This window comes from Camelina sativa, chromosome 19 (genome assembly GCF_030686135.1).
Source record: "Camelina sativa cultivar CO46 ecotype springtype chromosome 19, ASM3068613v1".
Lineage (NCBI taxonomy): Eukaryota > Viridiplantae > Streptophyta > Magnoliopsida > Brassicales > Brassicaceae > Camelina > Camelina sativa.
This window is the reverse complement of record NC_141898.1, coordinates 23,802,171-23,822,138: the sequence shown is the minus strand read 5'-3', so window position 1 is coordinate 23,822,138 and position 19,968 is coordinate 23,802,171. Positions and strand designations below refer to the sequence as shown.

Sequence of the window (19,968 nt, the reverse complement as noted above, 5' to 3'; positions counted from 1 at the left end):
ACACTATTGTCGTCGTTCGAATAAAGTCTTTATATTATTTTTATATCGCTGTTTTACTCTTGCTTCGAGTAGCGTCGTGTTGTGAGTCGCAGCTCGGCTTGGATTTGTAGGATTAGGCGCGACTCGTGATTGTCGGCTTACCCCTTTTTTGCGAGTTGCGACTCGGTTTTTATAGAGTTAGGTGCGACTCATGATTGTTGGCTTACCCTTTTTTGCGAGTTTCGACTCGGCTTTTATAGAGTTAGGTGCGACTCATGATTGTCGGCTTACCCCTTTTTGCGAGTTCTTCTTCCAACTCGTCGAGTCGATCGAGGAGCATTTGACTGTTGAGTGCGGTATCTTGGACGAGCATTGTTCGTCAAAGGTTCGTACTGCCGACTTCAGCAGGTGCCATTGCCTCCATCCCGTAAGGCAGAGAAAATGGAGCTTGCTTGGTAGCTTGTCGTAGGGTTGTTCGGTAAGACCAAAGTACACCGTCGAGTTCGTCGGCCCAAGCGCCCTTCTTGGAGTCCAACCTCTTCTTCAAGCCGTCAAGTATAGTTTTATTTGTTGCTTCAGCTTGTCCATTTCGTTGTGGGTATCTTGGTGTTGACTTTCGCAATTTGATTCGCCATCTTGCACAAAAAATCTTTGAATTGCAGAGAAATGAATTGCGAACCGTTGTCGGTGACTATTTCGTAAGGAAGACCGTGACGACAGATGATATACTTCCACACGAAGAGTTGGACGTCCTTGCTTGATATTGGCGTAGGACTCGGCCTCGACCCATTTGGTGAAATAGTCGGTGAGAACGAGGATATAACGTTTCTGTCTGGAAGCGGGTAGTGGGCCAATAATGTCCATCGCCCAGCGCATGAATGGGTATGGGGCTACTCCGACTCGCAAGAGTTCGGTCGGCTAGTGGATTATGGGGGCGTGTCGCTGGCACTTTTTGCATCTGGCGACGAACTTTTCGCAATCGGACATCATTGTGGGCCAGTAATGGCTGTGCTTTTTGATTTGTAGTGCCAGGGCTCGTCCACCCGTGTGGTTTCCGCTGGCTCCCTTGTGGGTTTCTATCATGACACGTTCTGTGTCGTCGCCGTGTATACATAAGAGAAGGGCTCCTGATGCGGTCCATCGAAGTAAGTGGTCTTTCATTAGGGTATAATGAGCAGCTTTTGCTTTGAGCCGTCTCTTGGCCCATTTGTCTGTTGGCACGTCACCATCGGCGAGATATGACAGGATTTCAACTCGCCAGTCCGTTGGGTCGTTTTCTGAGGGAGGTTCGCATTGCCGACGTGATGTCGCCGTTTGATAGGTGGTTCGGATTTTGTTAGGCTAGTGAAGGGCAAGGCATGTCTCGGCTCGTGTTCCCTCTATAATTGGCGTATTGATGCTCTCAACTGGGATGATACGTCGTAGGTCCGGGTCGGACGTTGAAGCGAGTGCTGCTTAGGCGTCGGCCTGGGCGTTGTCCCCTCTGGGGATTTTGACGAGCTCGAATTTGTGAATCGTTTGGACAGAATTTTGACGACGTCAAGGTATGCTGCCATCGGTTTGCTTTTTGTGTCGTATTCGCCGCTAAATTGATTGGCAACGAGCTGTGAATCACAAAAAGCGTGGATTCGTCTGATTTGAATCCCGCTGGCGAGCTTAAGTCCGATGATAAGTGTTTCATACTCGGCGACATTGTTGGTTGCTTGAAACCGAAGACGAAAAGATTATTCTAAGATTTCGCCGGTTGGAGAAGTAAGGCGGATTCCCACACCGGATCCAAGGTGCGAAGATGCTCCGTCCACATGCAATGTCCACCGGTCGTCTGTTGGGTCGGCGGGGTTGGCCCGGATACGTCTAGTGTTAGCTCAATTAAGAAGTCGGCCAACACTTGGGATTTAGCAGCTGGGCGTGTGCGGTACTCGATGTCGTACTCGCTGAGTTCGATCGCCCACTTCGTCAACTGGCCAGATTGATTTGGACTGTGTAATACAGATCGTAAGGGCTGGTTAGATAGGACGACAATGGTATGTGACTGAAAATATGGTCGGATGTGACGACTGCCAGGGTGACCTTTTCGACTGTCGAGTAACGCGTTTCTGCATCGTCAAAGGATTTACTTATATAGAAAATAGGTCGTTGTTCTCCTCGGTCGTCCATGACGAGTACGCCGCTGACGGCGGATTTGGGAAACTGCGATGTAGAGTAACAGGACTTCTCCAAACTCTTGCTTGGCAAGGATCGGGGGGGGGGGGGGGTGGATAAGTAGCTCTTTAACTTGCTGAATGCATCGTGGCAGGCTTCGTTCCATTCGAACTTCCCTTTGGTCTTGAGGAGTTGGTAGAAAGGTAGGCACTTGTTAGTTGACCTGGATATGAAAAGATTTAGGACCGCAATTCGTCCAGTTAGTCGCTGCACTTCCATAGCATTTTTTGGTGATGGTAGGTCGAGTATTACCTTAATTTGCTTGGGGTTTGCTTCAATGCCTTGCCGGGTCACCAAGTAGCCGAGGAATTCTTCCGATTTGACTGCAAAAGTGCACTTGGCTAGGTTTAGCTTCATTCCGTACTCGTTTAAGACGTCGAAACATTGTCGTAAATGGGTGATATGATCGTTTGCCCGCTGTGACTTGACAAGCATGTCGTCTATATAAACTTCCATCGTCCTGCCGAGTTGTTCAGCGAACATTTTATTGACCAGTCGTTGGTAAGTTGCCCCCGCGTTTTTTAAGCCAAAAGGCATGACCTTGTAGCAGTATGTCCCCCCTGTTTGTGATGAACGACGTTTTTTTGTCGGTCGTCTTTGTGCATTAATATCTGATTGTACCCGGAAAAGGCGTCCATGAAGGTCAGCAGCTCGTTTCCCGCGGTTGCTTCGACGAGTTGATCGATTCGTGGGAAAAGGAAACTATCCTTTGGGCAAGCTTTGTTTAGGTCGGTAAAATCCACGCAAAATCGCCATTTCCTGTTCTTCTTTTTGACGACTACTGGATTGGCAACCCATTCAGGATATTTTACTTCGACGATGGATCCAGCGCCAAGGAGTTTTTCCACTTCGTCGTTTACGGCTTGCGATCTTTCGGGTCCTAACTTGCGTCGTTTTTGCTTGACTGGTTTGTGTGTTGGATCGGCATTGAGTTCGTGAGTTGTGACGGTTGGGTCAATTCCTTTCATGTCAGTTACAGTCCATGCGAACGTCGATATATTTGTTTTGAGAAAAAGGATTAGCTCGCTTCGCATGACCGGGGTTATCTCTGTTCTGATATTCTTGTCAGTGTCGTCCAAACATATTTCTTCTGTTGTAGCGACGCCCTACTGAATTGGGGTCGGCTTTCCGTCGGTCGGTGACGAGCTGTCGTCGCCGACCCGCTGCTTTGATTGCTATAACTTCTTTCCTGTGCGAATCCTGTGTTCGATCAGGAAGCAGGCTCTTGCACTCTGTTGGTTTCCGCGCAGCGTATATATACCTTTCGGGGTTGGGAATTTGACGCACTGATGATACGTCGATGGTACTGCTTTCATCTCATGGATCCACGAGGTCCCAAGGATTACGTTGTAGATAGTCGGCATGTCGATGACGGCGAACCTGAAATACCTGATCATGCTTCCCATGAAAATTGGCAGATCGATGGTGCCGACTGACATGATATGATCCCCATCAAAACCGGTCAAAGAATGGCATTCTGGCTTGACATCACTCTCTCCGATCTCCATTTGTGCCAGGACGTTCCTGAAGATCACGTTTACCGAACTTCCGGTGTCGATCAAAATTTTTGTGACCTCGCTTTCGCTGATCAATAGTTCGACGACCAGGGGATCGTTGTGAGGCAGATCCAAACCTTCTAGGTCATTATTGTCGAAGGAAATCGTTGCGTTTTCGGATCTGATTTTTGAAGGCCACGACTTCCTTATTTCGGCCTGCTTAGTATAGTCTCTTATTGACTTGACTGGGTCATTGCATCCTGTTAATCCACCCATGATCATGTTTATCCGTCTTATGGTTGGGGGGCGCTGGTCGGCTTATCGGTCTGTACGTTGCCATTTTTCGTGATTGATGGCGCCTGGAGTTTCCATTTCGTCTTCGCTTTGATCGTCGAGGGTTTTGGAATCCTTGACAAATTTTCGAGCGATATTCTCAGCTCGCTTGATGTCGCTGTTACCGGGCCGGGTCGTCTTGCTTCTGTCAGATTCGATGACCATCATCCCTTTTTTGTATCGTTCCATCAGGATCATTTGGAGGTAACGACATTCCTCAGTCGCGTGGGTGGTACTTTGGTGATAATCACAATACTGGGTCGCACTGCTCTCACTTCCTTCCTTCCGGATGTATTTATTTTCGCAGATCGCAAAAGTTCGACGAGTTCGATCTTGATTTATGGTAAAGTGTTGTCGTGGCTCGACGTATTCGACTTTCGGAGCTGTGATTACTGGCTGCTTGGTCGCGACGCTTGTTTCGCCGGAGTGTTTCTTAGCGTTGACCATTTTCTCTTCTTCAAGCTCGATGTGTTTCGCGGCTCGTCCCAGGGCGTCAGCTATGGTTTCCACATGAGTTAAAGATAGCTCTTCTTTAAATCGAGACTCGTACCAAAGTGCGTTCTTGAGTGCAATGATAGCAGCCGCATCTAGGATCGAGACGTTGACGACGACCTCTCTAAAGCGTCCAATAAAACACCAGAGTGATTCATTTCGTTGTTGAGTCAGTGCGTATAGGTCGGCATGAGAGTTCTTGTTTTCCATTAGAACAGAGAATTGCTTTAAGATTGCAGTTATCAGGTCCTTGATACTATCGATTGACCCAGGTGGGAGTCTTGAGAACCAGCTTAAAGCGGTTCCTGTCAAATGCTCGGCAAAGATCTGGCAGGTTCCAGCATCATATTCCATCGGGCTGAACTGTAAAGGGCCGAGGGATATGCCGAAAGTAAGCAAGAAGTCTCGCGGATCGACCATGCCGTCATAATAGCCCAACCTTGGCTTGACTGCACGTTTTACCGCCGTAGTAGCGAGTCTTCTAGAGAACGGGGTTCGTTGCGTTGCTTCGAGCATAAGATCTACTTCAGGTGCTTTACTTGTTGCTCTATGGAAGACTGTTACCATTTCTTGCATCTTCTCTCAAATTTCTTTCAGCTCAGCGTCCTTTGTCCCATTGTCTCGCTCGTCGATGTGTGGGGCGGGATTGCGCTCTGGTTGACCTCCTCGTACACTTGTCTCTAGCGTCGTCCTGGCTGGGATGAAACTTGCCAAATTTTGCCTAGTGGAGTGGAGATGGTTGATCTCGTCCTGAGAGTTGATATGTGCTGCAGTCAGCGCGTCTAACCGAGTATTAGTTCGCTCTTCTTGTTGGTTGAGACGCATCAATATCCCGCGAAAGAGTTCGTCTATACTGGAAACGGGTTAGCTACTGAGCAATGCGAGGTGCGCAGGATTCAGCGTTGGCTCTTCGGTCGCCGGGCTGGTTAAGTTTGTCGCAATGACGAACGTCCCTGGGCTCTCTGTCGCCGCAGCCTTTCTTGGGGCGTCCGGAGTTGGGAGTGTGGTTTGTTCCCCTTGATCCGCCGCTGGAGTGGTCGTTCCACCCGATGAACCAGCTTCCTTACTTCCTTTTTTAGTAACAATGGTCATCTCGTCTAGTTGTTGTAGGTCCGTTCTTCAAACTTTTAAAGAAGATTTCGACTTGGCTCCCCCTACCTGGCGCGCCAAATTGTTGATGTCGAAATCGGCCACAATTAGAATGTTTAAGTTCGGTAAAAGGATAGTCGAAGTTTTCTTCTATTAATCGGTGTCGAAGCACAAAAGACGGGTTACAATACAACTTAGACGAGTTAGCAAGTAATGAACGAGTTTAGAATGGACGAGTTAGATGGACGAGTCTTCGACTCCTTCGCTTTTAACCTTTAACGGGTAAAAAACCTTGTCTCTCCTTTTTTCTCTCCCCTTGATCGAACGCCGTGCGCCCGCTTTTATAGGGAACTGTGTCGGTTTGTCCATTACAAAGACCAAAATACCCCTTCCCTTCCTGAAGGTTTATTTGGGCCTTCTTATGGGCTGGGCCTTTTGTTAGGTTACAGGCCTACCCCTAACACCATTTCAGATTCCGATCGTGTATCAATTCTTCACCAAATCGTGTATCAATTCCGATCTCAGATTTGAGATTCACGATGAAATGTGAATCTTATGGCTTTTTATTGAGTTATTAGGTGAATTTGTAGTCTTATGGCTTGAACGAGAAGCCTTGGGTCAATAAAGTAGTGGCACACAGAGCCACAACTAGAATCTTCAAAATCTCATGATTGATTTTGGTTGTTAATGTCCCAAATCAATAATTTTGCTTGTAAAATTTTAGGATCAAGAAAAAAGATTTTAATGGGTATTTGATTCAATTCACAGATTCTGTTTCATCCTTATAGCTTATCTCATTTGCTTGTGTCTGGTGGATTTTTAACCTTTCTTTCATTCTTTGGACTCTGTAGGAGCTGCATCATAAAACAAGGAGTTTAATTTTGAGAGTAATCCATCAGTGTGGCGATGTCACTTGTTGAGTGAAAGAAGAGGAGGAAGAGATTTGTTAGAAGTAAGAAAAGTTTTGAAAGGTCTAATTGTGGTGATGTCACTTGTTGAGTGAAGCAAGATGAGGAAGAGATTTGTTAGAAGTAAGAGAAGTTTGTCGTCGTCGTCGATTTCGATGTCTTCTACTTGTAGTTCTTCTGTTATAGAGTGGGCTAGTAGTGTTGATGATGCAGAGTATAGTGGTGGAGGATCTTTTGGTCCTAGATTTCTAGTTATCACAGTTTTTGGGATTTATGATTATTTATGAATGTTTTTCTAAAATTAAGAAGGCTTTCCTAAATATTAGAAAATTCTTCCTAAACATTATAAAATTTTTCCTAAATTTTAAAAAACGAGTATTTGAATATTTTATTTATGTTTGCGTCAATGTATTAGCTTGGTTCTTAATTTGAAAGTTTATAAGCCGTTTAAGAGTTTTAAGTTGAATGTGTTTTGTGATATTGGTGGTAATGGAAGTAGAACAAGGTTTTTAATAAAGAGAGAGATTATGAACATTTTGATTAGCAAAGGTAATGTCCATTTGGATGGTGTCTTTTGTGAAATAATTCGAATTTAATGCTATATTTTCATTAGCAAAGGTAATGTTCATTCTGTTTATATGAAATTCATAGTGTAAGTATCATTTAGGAAGGACTCTTTGAAATTTAGGAAGGACTCCTTAATGCATAGGAAGGCTTTCCTAAAAGTTTGATTTCTTAAAAAACCTTGTATATGGATATTTATTGTTATACTTCCACCAAACGAGAAGCTTGGCTTGTTAGTTACAATACTAGAGGGATGCAAGTTCGAGTTCTTGCAATCATCAATTTTTAATTTTTTAATCCTTTAAAAAAATTTTATGAACGTCTTCCAGAAATCCAAACTTTTTATGAAAGTTCTCCTGAAGTTTAAGATCTTTAAAGACTCCTTCCTAAACAATATTAAACCCTTCCTAAATTTTGAAAAAAGGAGTTTGATATGCAATCTGTTCGAAGCTAACCACACCACTGAACTCACAATTACTTAAGATTTACTGCACAAAATTAAATCACAATGAGAAAACATTACTTAAGATTTGATTTTTCACTAGTTTGATCTGCAATCTGTCAGAACCTAACCCACCACTAAACTCAGTACACATACTAACACTGATCTTCACCGCTTGGTACAGAAGAGCAATATCCAAAGAGAACGTCTTTGCGAAACTGAGCACTCCATCATCGTTGAGAACTGAGAAGGTTATGATGGAAGAAACGTCTGTTTTAAATAAAAGACTCCCACCATTCTCAATCATAAATGTCTTAAACTTTTATTTCAATGTCACAGAGAACCAAGACAATGAATGATTTTGGCAAAAACGCAATAATAATCTGGAAAATCAAACAATTCTTCAGAACCCGAAGCCCAGATTTAATCAAACACATACAAGCTTATTAAAATTTAGGTTGAAACTAAACTGTAATCGGAGTTTCCCCAAACTCGACTTTGATAACCTATTTTCCATAGAATTGCACAAATAGCCCTCACACAATTCACCTAAAAAAAACAGCCATCGTTTTCCAATTTATCAACGGTCGTCTTCCCCGAGAGAACAAGTTGGAGCAGTGAAATCTTCTATAGAGAAATCATCACTCGATAGGATACAATCTAAGCTACAGTCAGGAGTAGATGACGAGTAGAGCAGATCCGTGCCATATCCAGTAGACGGGACGAAGCTAGATTCAGGAGGCGGAGTCACATTCTCCTTTCTCGAATAACGACTGAGTCTGGGCTTCTTGTTGGAGAGTGGTGAGGGATGTTTCTGTTCGCGTTTGCAGGTTGAAGAGATTTACGAATCCAAAGCTGGGAGGAAGAAGGGATTTTGAAATCGTCATTGTCATCTTCGCCGGAGTTCCACATAAGTTCCGGCGAGTCGAAAAGAGAGAGAACGATTCATATGAGTGTGTTATTTATTTTAATAATTTTTCCAAAATTTAAGTTGGGAAACATGGAATTTTTAAGAGGGTATGCTAATTTCGAAACAAAAACTTAAAATAATGCTATTTATTTATGAGAATCACCCTTTTTAATTAGTATATGTGATTTATTTCACGTAGTTCTGAGAGAAAAATAAGTTATGAATTTCAATAATATGCATATCATCTTGCAAGGAGAGAGTTGGAATTTTGTAATCTTAATTGTAATGTACTGATGATATATAGGCTGAAATGAATAATAAAGATGCCCAAACAAACTTTTGGTAAAATAATTATATATATATATATATATTTGATTTCGATTGTTTTTTTTTTTTTTTTTTTTTTGTCAAATCCATAAGGGTGCAATTTAATTAAACCGGAACCATAAATGTTGGGTTACAAACCGGGTGAATAGTTGATTGAGCCAGTTCATCGGTCCGACGGTTGAGTTTATGATTAACATACAGAAAAGAGATTTCATCAAAAGAAATGGATAGATCTAGGATATCGTGGAGAATCCCGTAGAGCTCCTTCGATGGAGTTTTTGAAATGATGGCTTTGATCAGCATCTGTGAATCTGAAGCCAGAGAGAGTTTGTTGAAGCCAAGGTCTAGGGCTTGTTGTAGAGCCAGGGATATCGCAATCGCTTCTGCTAAAATTGGAGAGGCTATGTTTGTCGCTGATGCCTGGTTCAGAATTTCTAGTGATCGGGAATTATCAATAAAAACCCATCCAAACCCCGCGTCCTGAGATTCTGGTCTCCATGCCGCATCGGTGAAGCAAGAGATAATATCCAATCTGAGATCTGGCCTTTGAGATTCTCGCCGGGGTACAATGATCGGGGGTTGCGATAATTGGGCAGCAATCCATTCACGAGAACTGATAATGGCCTGAGACAAAATGTCCTGCGGTAAGATTTGCTTCTGCTCAAATATCTTTTTGTTCTAAAAAGTCCAAATATTCCAGAGTATCCAAGGGGCCAATGGCTCCTTACGAATACCTACTGGTGGCAGGTTGATTCCCGAGTTTACTAACTCAAGTCCCATATGAAGGTTGTTGATGCGGTGGGGATCAATTGTGATATTGAATGGTGTTTTCTCCCAAACCTGGACAGAAAAAGGGCAATGGAATAGAAGGTGTAGGGTTGATTCGGCTTGGAGGCAATGGGGACACGACACAGTAGGGTTCACTCCCCGGATCTTCAAGTTTTCCCCTACTGGTAGAGCTTCGTGCATAACTTTCCATAGGAAAAACTTAAGCTTTAGAAGACATTTGATAATCTATATTTCTTTGTACCAGTCAAAAGAGGCGGTGACAGGACGATTGGATGTAGGATATTTCTCCCTTTGAGTTACAGCCAAGTATCCTGACTTTGCCGTGTAGATTCCTGAATTGGTAAGTAACCAAAGATGACAATCTTTGGCTCCTTTTGTACTTGGTCGTAGACCAAGAATCTCTTTTTCATAAGCCGGTAGCAATGCCTTGACCTTCTCATGATTCCATGTTTTTGTGTTAGGACAAATAAGGCTACTTACCCGAAGGTCAGCAGACAACTCTGATGGTGGTCCCTGATGTGTCTGTATTTTATAGGTTTTAACAACAGTTTTTGTATTTGCTTTGAGTCTTTTATTGAGTCAAAGTGTGCTTTTAGAGTCTTTTTAGTCTTTTGTGAGTTTGTACAGGTTCTAGGTTACTTTGGAAGGAAACTGAGTGTTTTGGGGATGAAGACAAGCATCTGAAGCCAATTTGGTGAAGACTGATCGGACTAGCAAGCAGATGGAGCAAACAGAGAAAAGCATCCTGGATCGGCCGATCTACATTCGGGATCGACCGATCCTGTACCCGAAGCAACCTTTCCTTTTTTGTTTTAAACTGACTTTTAGGGTTTTATTTTACTATTTAAGCACGGGGTTCGACCTCTAAAAAGACAACTTTTATTCTACACAGCTTTTGAGTACTTGTAAGCTTAGGAGAAGATCTCTAATCCTTTGTATCTCTTTGGAGAAGATTTCTGAACCCTTTTACTTCTCTTTGCTATTCAATTATGATTTCTTCATCCTTGTTTTGTTGTTCTTTTACTTCTATGTCTGAGTAGTCCCTCTGTTGGGTTTCGGGTTTCAAAAAGGGGTTTCATGATTCTCTGAATTTAGGTTGCTAGACTTAGGATTGATCTATTGTGTTCTTCTTCTATTGTTGATTATAATGCTTCAACTAGATTAGCTACGTAGTTTATGATTGTATGTTAAATTCATCTAGGCATCAAAAGTGTTGTTGAATTACTTGAAAAGAACATAGGAGAGCTAGGTGATCCTTAGCCAACGAAAGTTGAAGTTAAGGCACCTTGTGAACAAAAATAAAACTTGAACTTATTGCTTGCTAGGATTGCTAGATTCAATCGACGGTTTAGAATTTAATTAATTCCTTGCATAGATAACAAACGCTGCGACAGTAGGTTAGTTTTACATTCGAGATTTGAGTTCTAGAACGGTGTTTAATGCATCCCCATCTTCCACCTTAATTTGAGAATTATATCCCCATAGATTCCCTATGCCCAATATTTCCTTTTTGATTTAAAGCAACTTATTTACTTTCCGTTTTTGATTAGTTACTTTATTCACAATCTTCCTCTTTTGTCTTAGCTATATTTAATCTACATAATTTCATAGTGTAATTGTTTGGTCCCTGTGGATTCGATCCTGAAGTGTTACAACGATACCACTAGATCGTGGTGGAGTACACATTAGGTTATTAATTGACCTGTTGATCAATTTGGCGTCGTTGCTGGGGACCAAAACGATTGCCTTTGAGATTTTAGAATTGAGTATAGTCTAAGATTTCTTTTTGTTTTACTAATTATTATTATTTTCTCTTTTTGTAGATTTAAAAAAAAATGAAAAATATTTTTGGGGCCATGGATTATGATGACTGGCAGCAGGAAGAGGAGACCACATTTGATGAAGACATTCTAGATGATCATTATGTGGAGCCACCGTTTGATGAGAGTGTTCTTACACCGGATCAAAAAGTTAAGTTGGATGAGCTTTACATGGAGCATCCAACAACGACAAGGAGGAACTTAGCAGCAATGATCCGGTTGAATCTCATCACACATCGAGCAATACTTGAAGGGAGGGAGCCCACTTTCACAGAGATTTGGGAAGCTCATGCTTGCGAAAAGGTAATATATTGGGTTCCACCAAGCCAAATAGAAGGTACATGCGTTTCCACCCTTGAAATATATGATTTTGAGGATATTCACATGCCATGCATTGAAGATGGGACTTATAGTTTGGATACACCATTGCTCATTGATGAATGCTATGATTTGATATGTGAGTCTCAACGTCTAGACATGTTAAGAGCAGAAAAACTTGCTAGGGATTATTATGAAATATGTTTTGATATTGAATATCATTGTGCTTTGAATGTTCATGATCTCGAGTTTGAGTTTTCAATGCCTGATGTATCTAGCTCTCTTCTTGAAGAATCTTACCTAGGGTGTGTTCTTGATATTGATACAATTTTGCATGAAACAAAGGACCCTGAGGTTGATTGTATGAATGAGGATATTGTGTTTTATGAAATTAATGGTGATGAAGTTGATTATTTTGTGAAAACCTCGTTTGAACCTGAAATTGACTTTATTTTCCCATTAAATGCATTTGATCCTTATGAGCATCCAACCATCAAAGAATATTTCAAAGTATATGCTACATTTGTAGTAAACTTCCTTGATGTGGATTTTATCGTTTTGCCATGGATAATTGTGTGTTACTTGACACATATTTTTTATTGCACTAACAAGAGAAGGACTAAAGGTCCATTGGCTCAGCCTTTTGATACTCATGATTAACATTTTGTGTTGAGCGGTCAAGCTATAGACCATAAACAAGCGCTTATGGGAGGCAACCCATGGGGTTTGTGCTGGCTTACCCTTTAATTTTTATTTGTCTTAGGATTTTGGTTTTGTTTTTAGGATTTATTATGGTGAAATCACGTCTGGTGTTAAGTGTTTTCATGAACAGGTTCCAAACGCAGAAGATGCGAAATTTTCTTTTTGTTCTAGGAGCTTCGGATCGATCGATCCTCCTTACAAATCGGTCGATCCTGTTGGTTTGCTGCGGATATCTCCAAGTTAAATAATGTTTAGATCAGTCGATCCCATTACGAGACCGATCGATCCCCACCCTTGCCAACACAACTCCGACACCAGCTGCGAAATCACCGGTTTTTGTTTCTATTTCTTTCTTTTTCATTTTCATGTTTTCTTATTTTCTTTGTGGGATTCATTCTTTTCTTGGTTTTGCTTTCACACTGGGACGGTGTGAAGTAAGTCCGGGGGAGGGATGTCTCCAAGTTACTAATGTCATTTTCTTTGGTTGTTTCCTTTTCATTTTTCGAGTCTTTGAGTCATTTTTTTAATTTTTATTGAGTCAAAAATGTTGGGGAACTATGACCATTTCTAGGAATCTTTTTCTTTGAACTAACACCCTTATGATTGCTTTAGTACTTTCAATTTTAGAATGAAGCTTGGAATGAACATGAGCAGACTCAACACGCCCCAAAAGACCCTCACCGAAGAGGACAATAAATTGAACCAGAAGTTGTCTCTAGCTTTGATAAGACTTAACCGGATTTAATTTCTTACCTTGGGGCCTCGTATACATCAGACAAGACACCTCCCTTAAGCCATACAAGACATGCATCTCCTTACAAAGTATGCTTCCCCTCTCTCTTCCTTTCAGTACTCAGTAAAAAGAAAAGAAAAAAAAAGAAGAAGAGAAGAGGATATAGGTAATAAAGAAGTGAACCGAGGGTTGTGCGTAAACCCATGCATCATTCGGAATTCATGGAAATCTGTCCGCAAGAAAAGAGCAAAGGATTGAAAAAAAAAAATAATGATACCCTAGAAAGTTAGGGAGAAATTAATCCTTTGGAAGTGAGAAAAGAGAGAGGAAAGGGAGCATATGAAGGAGGTCTTGGACGATAAAAGGTTGAAGGAGTCAAAAAGTTCAATGATCGATACTCCCATGGTAAGACCGCACCTTTTTACTAATCTGATGTAGAGAGACAACGATGGGGAGACTGAGGGTTCTCTAAGGCTGTGGAGTTCAGAGTAGGGAGTGTTGATCCTAATTATGGTCAGAGTACAAAAAGTAGTTCTTTATTTGATGTGATGAAGAGTGCAAAGAAGCGGTTCCCAAGCATTTGTGAGTTTCCACTTTCAAACATTTTCTCTGATCCTGAGTTTTTGTCTGTTCTTGCATGAGGACAAGCAAAGATTCAAGTCCGGGGGAATTGATGTGTCTGTATTTTATAGGTTTTAACAATAGTTTTTGTATTTGTTTTGAGTCTTTTATTGAGTCAAAGTGTGCTTTTAGAGTCCTTTTAGTCTTTTGTGAGTTTGTACAAGTTCTAGGTTACTTTGGAAGGAAACTGAGTGTTTCGAGGATGAAGACAAGCATCTGAAGCCAATTTGGTGAAGACTGATCGGACTAGCAAGCAGATGGAGCAAACAGAGAAAAGCATCCTGGATCGGCCGATCTACATTCGGGATCGACCGATCCCGTACCTGAAGCAACCTTTCCTTTTTTGTTTTAAACCGACTTTTAGGGTTTTATTTTACTATTTAAGCACGGGGCTCGACCTCTAAAAAGACAACTTTTATTCTACGCAGCTTTTGAGTACTTGTAAGCTTGGGAGAAGATCTCTAATCCTTTGTATCTCTTTGGAGAAGATTTCTGAACCTTTTTACTTCTCTTTCCAATTCAATTATGATTTCTTCATCCTTATTTTGCTGTTCTTTTACTTCTATGTCTGAGTAGTCTCTCTGTTGGGTTTCGGGTTTCAAAAAGGGGTTTCATGATTCTCTGAATTTAGGTTGCTAGACTTGGGATTGATCTATTGTGTTCTTCTTCTATTGTTGATTATAATGCTTAAACTAGATTAGCTACCTAGTTTATGATTGTAGGTTAAATTCATCTAGGCATCAAAAGTGTTGTTGAATTACTTGAAAAGAACATAGGAGAGCAAGGTGATCCTTAGCCAACGAAAGTTGAAGTTAAGGCACCTTGTGAACAAAAATCAAACTTGAACTTATTGCTTGCTAGGATTGCTAGATTTAAACGACGGTTTAGAATTTAATCAATTCCTTGCATAGATAACAAACGCTGCGACAGTAGCTTAGTTTTACATTCGAGATTGGAGTTCTAGAACGGTGTTTAATGCATCCCCATCTTCCACCTTAGTCTGAGAATTATATCCCCATAGATTCCCTATGCCCAATATTTCCTTTTTGATTTAAAGCAACTTATTTACTTTCCGTTTTTGATTAGTTACTTTATTTACAGTCTTCCTCTTTTGTCTTAGCTATATTTAATCTACATAATTTCATAGTGTAATTGTTTGGTCCCTGTGGATTCGATCCTGAAGTGTTACAACGATACCATTAGATCGTGGTGGAGTACACATTATGTTATTTATTGACCTGTTGATCAGTCCCATGGGGATGATTCTCTGCGAGAGAGAAATCCATGGTTCGTACCACAATAGAGTTTCGTGTCCAGTTCCAATTAATTTTCCAAGATGTGGTTTCAGGAGGTCCCGACCAATGCATATTCCTCTCCATCCATGGGACGCTGAGTTTGGAACGCATCATTCTAGGAAGGAAGTAGAACTGCAATATTTTCCCAGGAGCACTCTTGCTAACATGCTGTTTGGTCGAGTCAGGATTCGCCAGCTGATCTTCGCTAGGAGGATATCATTAAAATTTGGTATGTCTCTGAACCCTAAACCTCCCTCCTTCTTTACTTTTGTTAGTTTGGACCATGCCACCAAACTAATCTTCTTGTTTTCTTCCGAGGAATTCCACCAAAATTTCGTAAGCATAGATTGGATTCTTTTAGAGAGAGATCATGGGATCTTGAAACAAGACATAGTATAAGTTGGCATGGCTGAAAGCATTGATTTCAACATGGTTGTTATACCAGCAGTAGATAGTGGTCTCGCGGCCCAGCTCCGAGATCTTTGTGTTTCAAAATACTTAAACAAATATGAAATGTTAAATAGTTTGCAAGTTGTCAATCAAACTGAGCCAGAATATACCAAAGTTGATTATGATGTAGTAATATAATATTTTAAACTTTTTAACGCAAAGGAAAACATTATAATAATTTGATACCGATAAAAAATAGTTTTCTATGTTGTTTGTGTTTGAGTATGCGGTATGCGGAATAAATGAAATGATAATAAATAGTTGTTGAAACTTATAACTAACATTAGTATAGTACCGTGTTTTAGAAATCGCTAGGCGCTAGTTGGGCGGTTGGGATAAGCCTAACACCTAGCAAAAAATTGGAGATTAAGTGGAGATTAATTGGAGACTAATTTTAGGGTTATTTTATTAAATTAATAATAAAATAAAAATATATAGTATTAAATATATGTATAATTATGTTAATGTTAAAAGAAAAATATTAAATAAAATATAATACAATAGTATTGTCTTTAAATTTACGGTAAACACATAAAAACGTAATTTTAAAAGAAAATTTATGATTTTCATTAAAATTTGTACATTAGTTAACGTAAAACATCATAAACTCTTAATTTAAATGTCTAAATAACAAAAAAAAATACACATTTGATTTATATTTGGCTCTAAAAATAATCATTATATACCAAATTAAGCGGTTAGTAATCGGATTAGATGGGTAGGTATAATTGGATAATCTAGGCCTGGGTGTTCGGATATCGAATCGGATTCGGTTCGGATTTTTCGGATTTTGGATTTTTTGGATATTGACTCTAACATCCATTCGGGTATTTATAAATTTCGGATCGGTTTCGGTTCAGATAATTCGGATTTTGGATCGGTTCGGATATGATTGTAGATAACTAAAATTAAATCAAAAGTCATTGGACCATGTTTTTATTCTAATATTTTTTAATCTTATTGTACCCAAATAACCATACTAGTAGAGTATTAAAAAAAAAAATAGAAATTAAGTAAATGACAAGGTTCTCATGGAACTATACAAATACATAAAGGATATGAGGCATATCTATCGGAATATTAAACTATTTCTTATATGTTCGGTTATGTTCGGATATCTATTGGATATCGGTTCGGATCGGATAATATCCGATATCCAAAATAATGAAAGCTAAGAACCGATCAGTTATTTCTTTAATATCGGTTTGGTTTTAATCCATTTATTTCGGTTCGGATACAGTTCGGATTTTCGGATTCGGATTTTATGCCCAGGCCTAGGATAATCGATGCTAGGCGGGGATTTTTAAAACAGGGGTATAATATACGAAAACTTAAACAACAAATTATAATTAACGTACGAAATAACTAGACTTCATCACCATAAATATGCAAAAGATTAGAGAAACGTTTTTTGATTGTGTCAGAAGGAGAAAAGATTCAAATTTTTTAGTCATATGTTTTCTTTGTTGAATTTCTTCTATATTCTGTAAAATTTTTGAAAATTGGTATATATTTACCCAAAAAAGAAAGAAAGGAAAGATGATCAAAACATGTGAAGAAGAAGCAGATTTTCTCATTAGTTATGTAACAATGCATCCACTACCGTTCTTGTTGGTGGCTTGAATATTTTTTAATGTGGGATGAAAAAATTTAATCTCTAATTTTGAAATTAATTTCAATTTATTTTCCTTATTGTTTAGGTAATTGATTGTGGTAATCAATCAGATTTTCATCGTCTTAACTGATAGAGTAAGAAACAATAAAATCAAAAATTAAAACACATATAATTCAAATGAGTATAACGTAAGAGTTACATTATACCAACTATATTAATCCACAAAAATTAACTGAGAAACCCTGCAATCTAGAATCGATAAACTTTGATTTTCTGATTTTTTTTTTTTTTTTCATTACAGTTTTATAATGATCAGTTATCATTTATCACCTTTTTGATTGCTCGAACTAGATCCGATTTCATATACTTTCTGCTTGAGTGATAGGTTTTGGACTTTGCCAGCCATTTCATCTTCTAGGATTGGAACAAAAGGAACCCGCAAATGAAGCGGCATTACGTATTTTTTCCACATATGTCGACTTCGTATTTCATAACCCTATAAATAAACAAAAAACAAGTTATTAGTGAGTGCAAATCAAAGTTATGATAAGATGTTTCAATGTAAATTAAATACCTTCAATTCAACAATATGTGAATCTTGTAAAGCGTCCATTATAAGTTGGAGATTACTTGTCAACGCTTTGAGCTGAAAAAAAGAGCAATCAAGGGTTATATGAAAAATAAATAAATAAAACAATCATTGAAGAACAAATAACTAAATAAAATTTTACCTTATTGAAACCAGCAATAAATTGTATATGAACAAAACCATCATTATTCATGTGCATGCGCATGAAATTATCGGTCATTAAATTCTCTTCACTGTTACAAAAGCAAAAACAAAACTTAAAACCAAAGTTTTGGAATACAAATCGAGAAATGTTTTCTCTTTTAGAGAACATGTTATAATTTAAAAATAAATATTACCTAAAATAATAATGAACCTGATTCCGTATTCTGGTTTCCAAAGAAGTTTGTGGTATACGAGAAGAAGAAGGATTATTCATTTGTAATGGGGTCGAATCTAAAATGAAATGTATGTGTTAGAGTTTTTTTTTTAACTACAAAACATAATTCACACTCTTAATTTGAATTAACTCACCATAGATACTCATGGGACGGCCAAATTGATAAAAAGGCTGATGTGCTGGCAGCATATACGCTAAGACTGGCGCCATAGGTGTTGTTGGTGCATGTATTACAAATTCCGGTATACCTCTTGGTGCTTGTGTAATCCCGTCTCTCCCATTAGAGTTTTGATTCCAATGTCCGTGACTGCACAGGCCTCCATGTCTTTGGTGATGATGGTGATTACCATTTTGGTTTTTGTATGGGTTCCATTGATGTTGGTTTTGAGTACCACCATGAGATTGTGAGGCAATTTCATTCCTCTGGTCTTGTCCTCTAGGAAAAGGGTACGACAAAGGACATTTGGGAAGGCCAGATGAACTTTGTCCTGAGGGTTGTACAACAACACTATTTGCAGGCACATAAGTGTTGATTTGTCTACTTAACAATTCATAAGTGCTGTTTAACAACTCAGTAGCTAAAATATTCTGAAATAAACACATAGCTACATTAGTAATACAAAAACATATACAATAATTTTCTTTAATTAATGCTTAAGATTTTTACAAATTAAGTGATACAAAGAAAGTATATGGATACTTATGTTAATGTAATTTCAACATTTAAAATTCAGGAAAATTTGAATATTTGTAACCAGAAAAGTTTCATTACTGACATCAAGAAATAAAGAATTCATGAATTACAATAAAAATCAGATATGTGAGCAAAAAGTTATAGTAATCAAACAAAATCGTCACAAAATAAATTGAGGCAAAACCAATAATATCCAAACCTGACGAAGAGATTCATAAGTTACTGATGGTTCTGATGTATCACTCATACTTATTAATGAATCAGATGAAGACTTGTTCGAATAAGCTTTGTTCGTCTCAGAAAGTGTTGGCCATGATAAAACTTCCAAGGCTGGTTTGATCACGGAATCACCATTAGAGGACATGTTCCAAGCATGTTTCCTTTCCACATGGTCCATGTTAGAGCTCTCTGAGTTTTCCTTCTTAATAATCGTTTGTGCATTATTAGATATAGATGGAGTCGACTCCACTAGAAAGAAAAAAACACTCCACGACCACGAATCTGATCACTTTTTTTCTTTTTTTTTTTATGATCAATCCCACCGTCGTCTTTTTCTTTTCTTTTTTCTTTGTCGTCAGTTCTTTAGTTTTTGTTTTGATAATACTGTTTCAAGATTACAACAAAAAGATTACAAATCTTTCTCAATGATTCTGTTATACTTATCTTTAGCGATTAAATATCAAACTAAGTCGTCTAAATAATAATTCTCACAAAAGAATAAATACGAAAAACATACAAAAAAAACGGAGAAAAAACATAAGACTGTTATAAACATAAAGATTTAGAGAACTGTTCTCTTGTTATTAATCTATCTCATAGAATATAATATATATATAGTGATACAATTTTAGGGTTTTAGATTATACACCAGATCTACTAATAGGCCGATAATGGGTATCCATACAATATAGAATATTCATAACAAAGGCATATATTAACGGTTTTGTATACTTACACATGATACAATACAATGATATAAAACTAGCAAAAAAAAATATACAGCCGCACTTTTTGTTATTAAACCCAATAATGTTCTAACGAATATAATTTTGAGTAAATTTATATCACCAAACGATAGCCAAAATAAGAAGCGGTAGAAGAATGAAAGTGAGGAAGTAGATGTGTATGGTCTTTGAGATGTGGTATATGTTTGTGGTTTCTGGGTGAAACGAAGAAGCTGATGTCTCTAGAGGAGGATGAGGATTTAACGGTCGTGGACAC

General features: G+C 38.9%; 4 protein-coding genes across 4 annotated transcripts; 1 reads left to right on the top strand and 3 right to left on the bottom strand.

The window, feature by feature from the left end:
- Positions 1 to 358: 358 nt before the first annotated feature.
- On the bottom strand, positions 359 to 843 carry LOC147920920 (uncharacterized). Its single transcript, XM_087501291.1, has 2 exons — positions 659 to 843; positions 359 to 614 (listed from the first exon to the last, which is right to left on the bottom strand). Exons 1-2 carry the CDS (start codon positions 841 to 843, stop codon positions 359 to 361), a joined length of 441 nt encoding a protein of 146 aa, XP_087357417.1.
- Positions 844 to 3,995: 3,152 nt separating this feature from the next.
- Positions 3,996 to 5,069, bottom strand: LOC104768158 (uncharacterized). The gene has a single exon (XM_010492084.2). The coding sequence runs from the start codon at positions 5,067 to 5,069 to the stop codon at positions 3,996 to 3,998; it is 1,074 nt and encodes a 357-aa protein (XP_010490386.2).
- A 6,318-nt stretch (positions 5,070 to 11,387) lies between these two features.
- Positions 11,388 to 12,329, top strand: LOC147920919 (uncharacterized). The gene has a single exon (XM_087501290.1). It carries the CDS (start codon positions 11,388 to 11,390, stop codon positions 12,327 to 12,329), a length of 942 nt encoding a protein of 313 aa, XP_087357416.1.
- Positions 12,330 to 17,232: 4,903 nt separating this feature from the next.
- On the bottom strand, positions 17,233 to 19,408 carry LOC104767083 (la-related protein 1C-like). Its single transcript, XM_010491107.3, has 6 exons — positions 18,947 to 19,408; positions 18,188 to 18,641; positions 18,013 to 18,109; positions 17,817 to 17,907; positions 17,660 to 17,731; positions 17,233 to 17,581 (listed from the first exon to the last, which is right to left on the bottom strand). Exons 1-6 carry the CDS (start codon positions 19,142 to 19,144, stop codon positions 17,405 to 17,407), a joined length of 1,089 nt encoding a protein of 362 aa, XP_010489409.2. The 5' UTR covers positions 19,145 to 19,408; the 3' UTR covers positions 17,233 to 17,404.
- Positions 19,409 to 19,968: the final 560 nt, after the last annotated feature.

Excerpts from the sequence above, each read along its gene's own strand:
- LOC147920920 (XM_087501291.1), bottom strand. The coding sequence starts at position 843 with ATGGACATTATTGGCCCACTACCCGCTTCCAGACAGAAACGTTATATC. Across the intron at positions 615-658 it reads CGAAATAGTCACCGACAACG|ATGGCGAATCAAATTGCGAA; the intron begins GTTCGCAATTCA and ends TTTTTGTGCAAG.
- LOC104768158 (XM_010492084.2), bottom strand. The coding sequence starts at position 5,069 with ATGGTAACAGTCTTCCATAGAGCAACAAGTAAAGCACCTGAAGTAGAT.
- LOC147920919 (XM_087501290.1), top strand. The coding sequence starts at position 11,388 with ATGGATTATGATGACTGGCAGCAGGAAGAGGAGACCACATTTGATGAA.
- LOC104767083 (XM_010491107.3), bottom strand. The coding sequence starts at position 19,144 with ATGGACCATGTGGAAAGGAAACATGCTTGGAACATGTCCTCTAATGGT. Across the intron at positions 18,642-18,946 it reads CTTATGAATCTCTTCGTCAG|AATATTTTAGCTACTGAGTT; the intron begins GTTTGGATATTA and ends TGTTTATTTCAG. Across the intron at positions 17,732-17,816 it reads TTATTGCTGGTTTCAATAAG|CTCAAAGCGTTGACAAGTAA; the intron begins GTAAAATTTTAT and ends TCTTTTTTTCAG.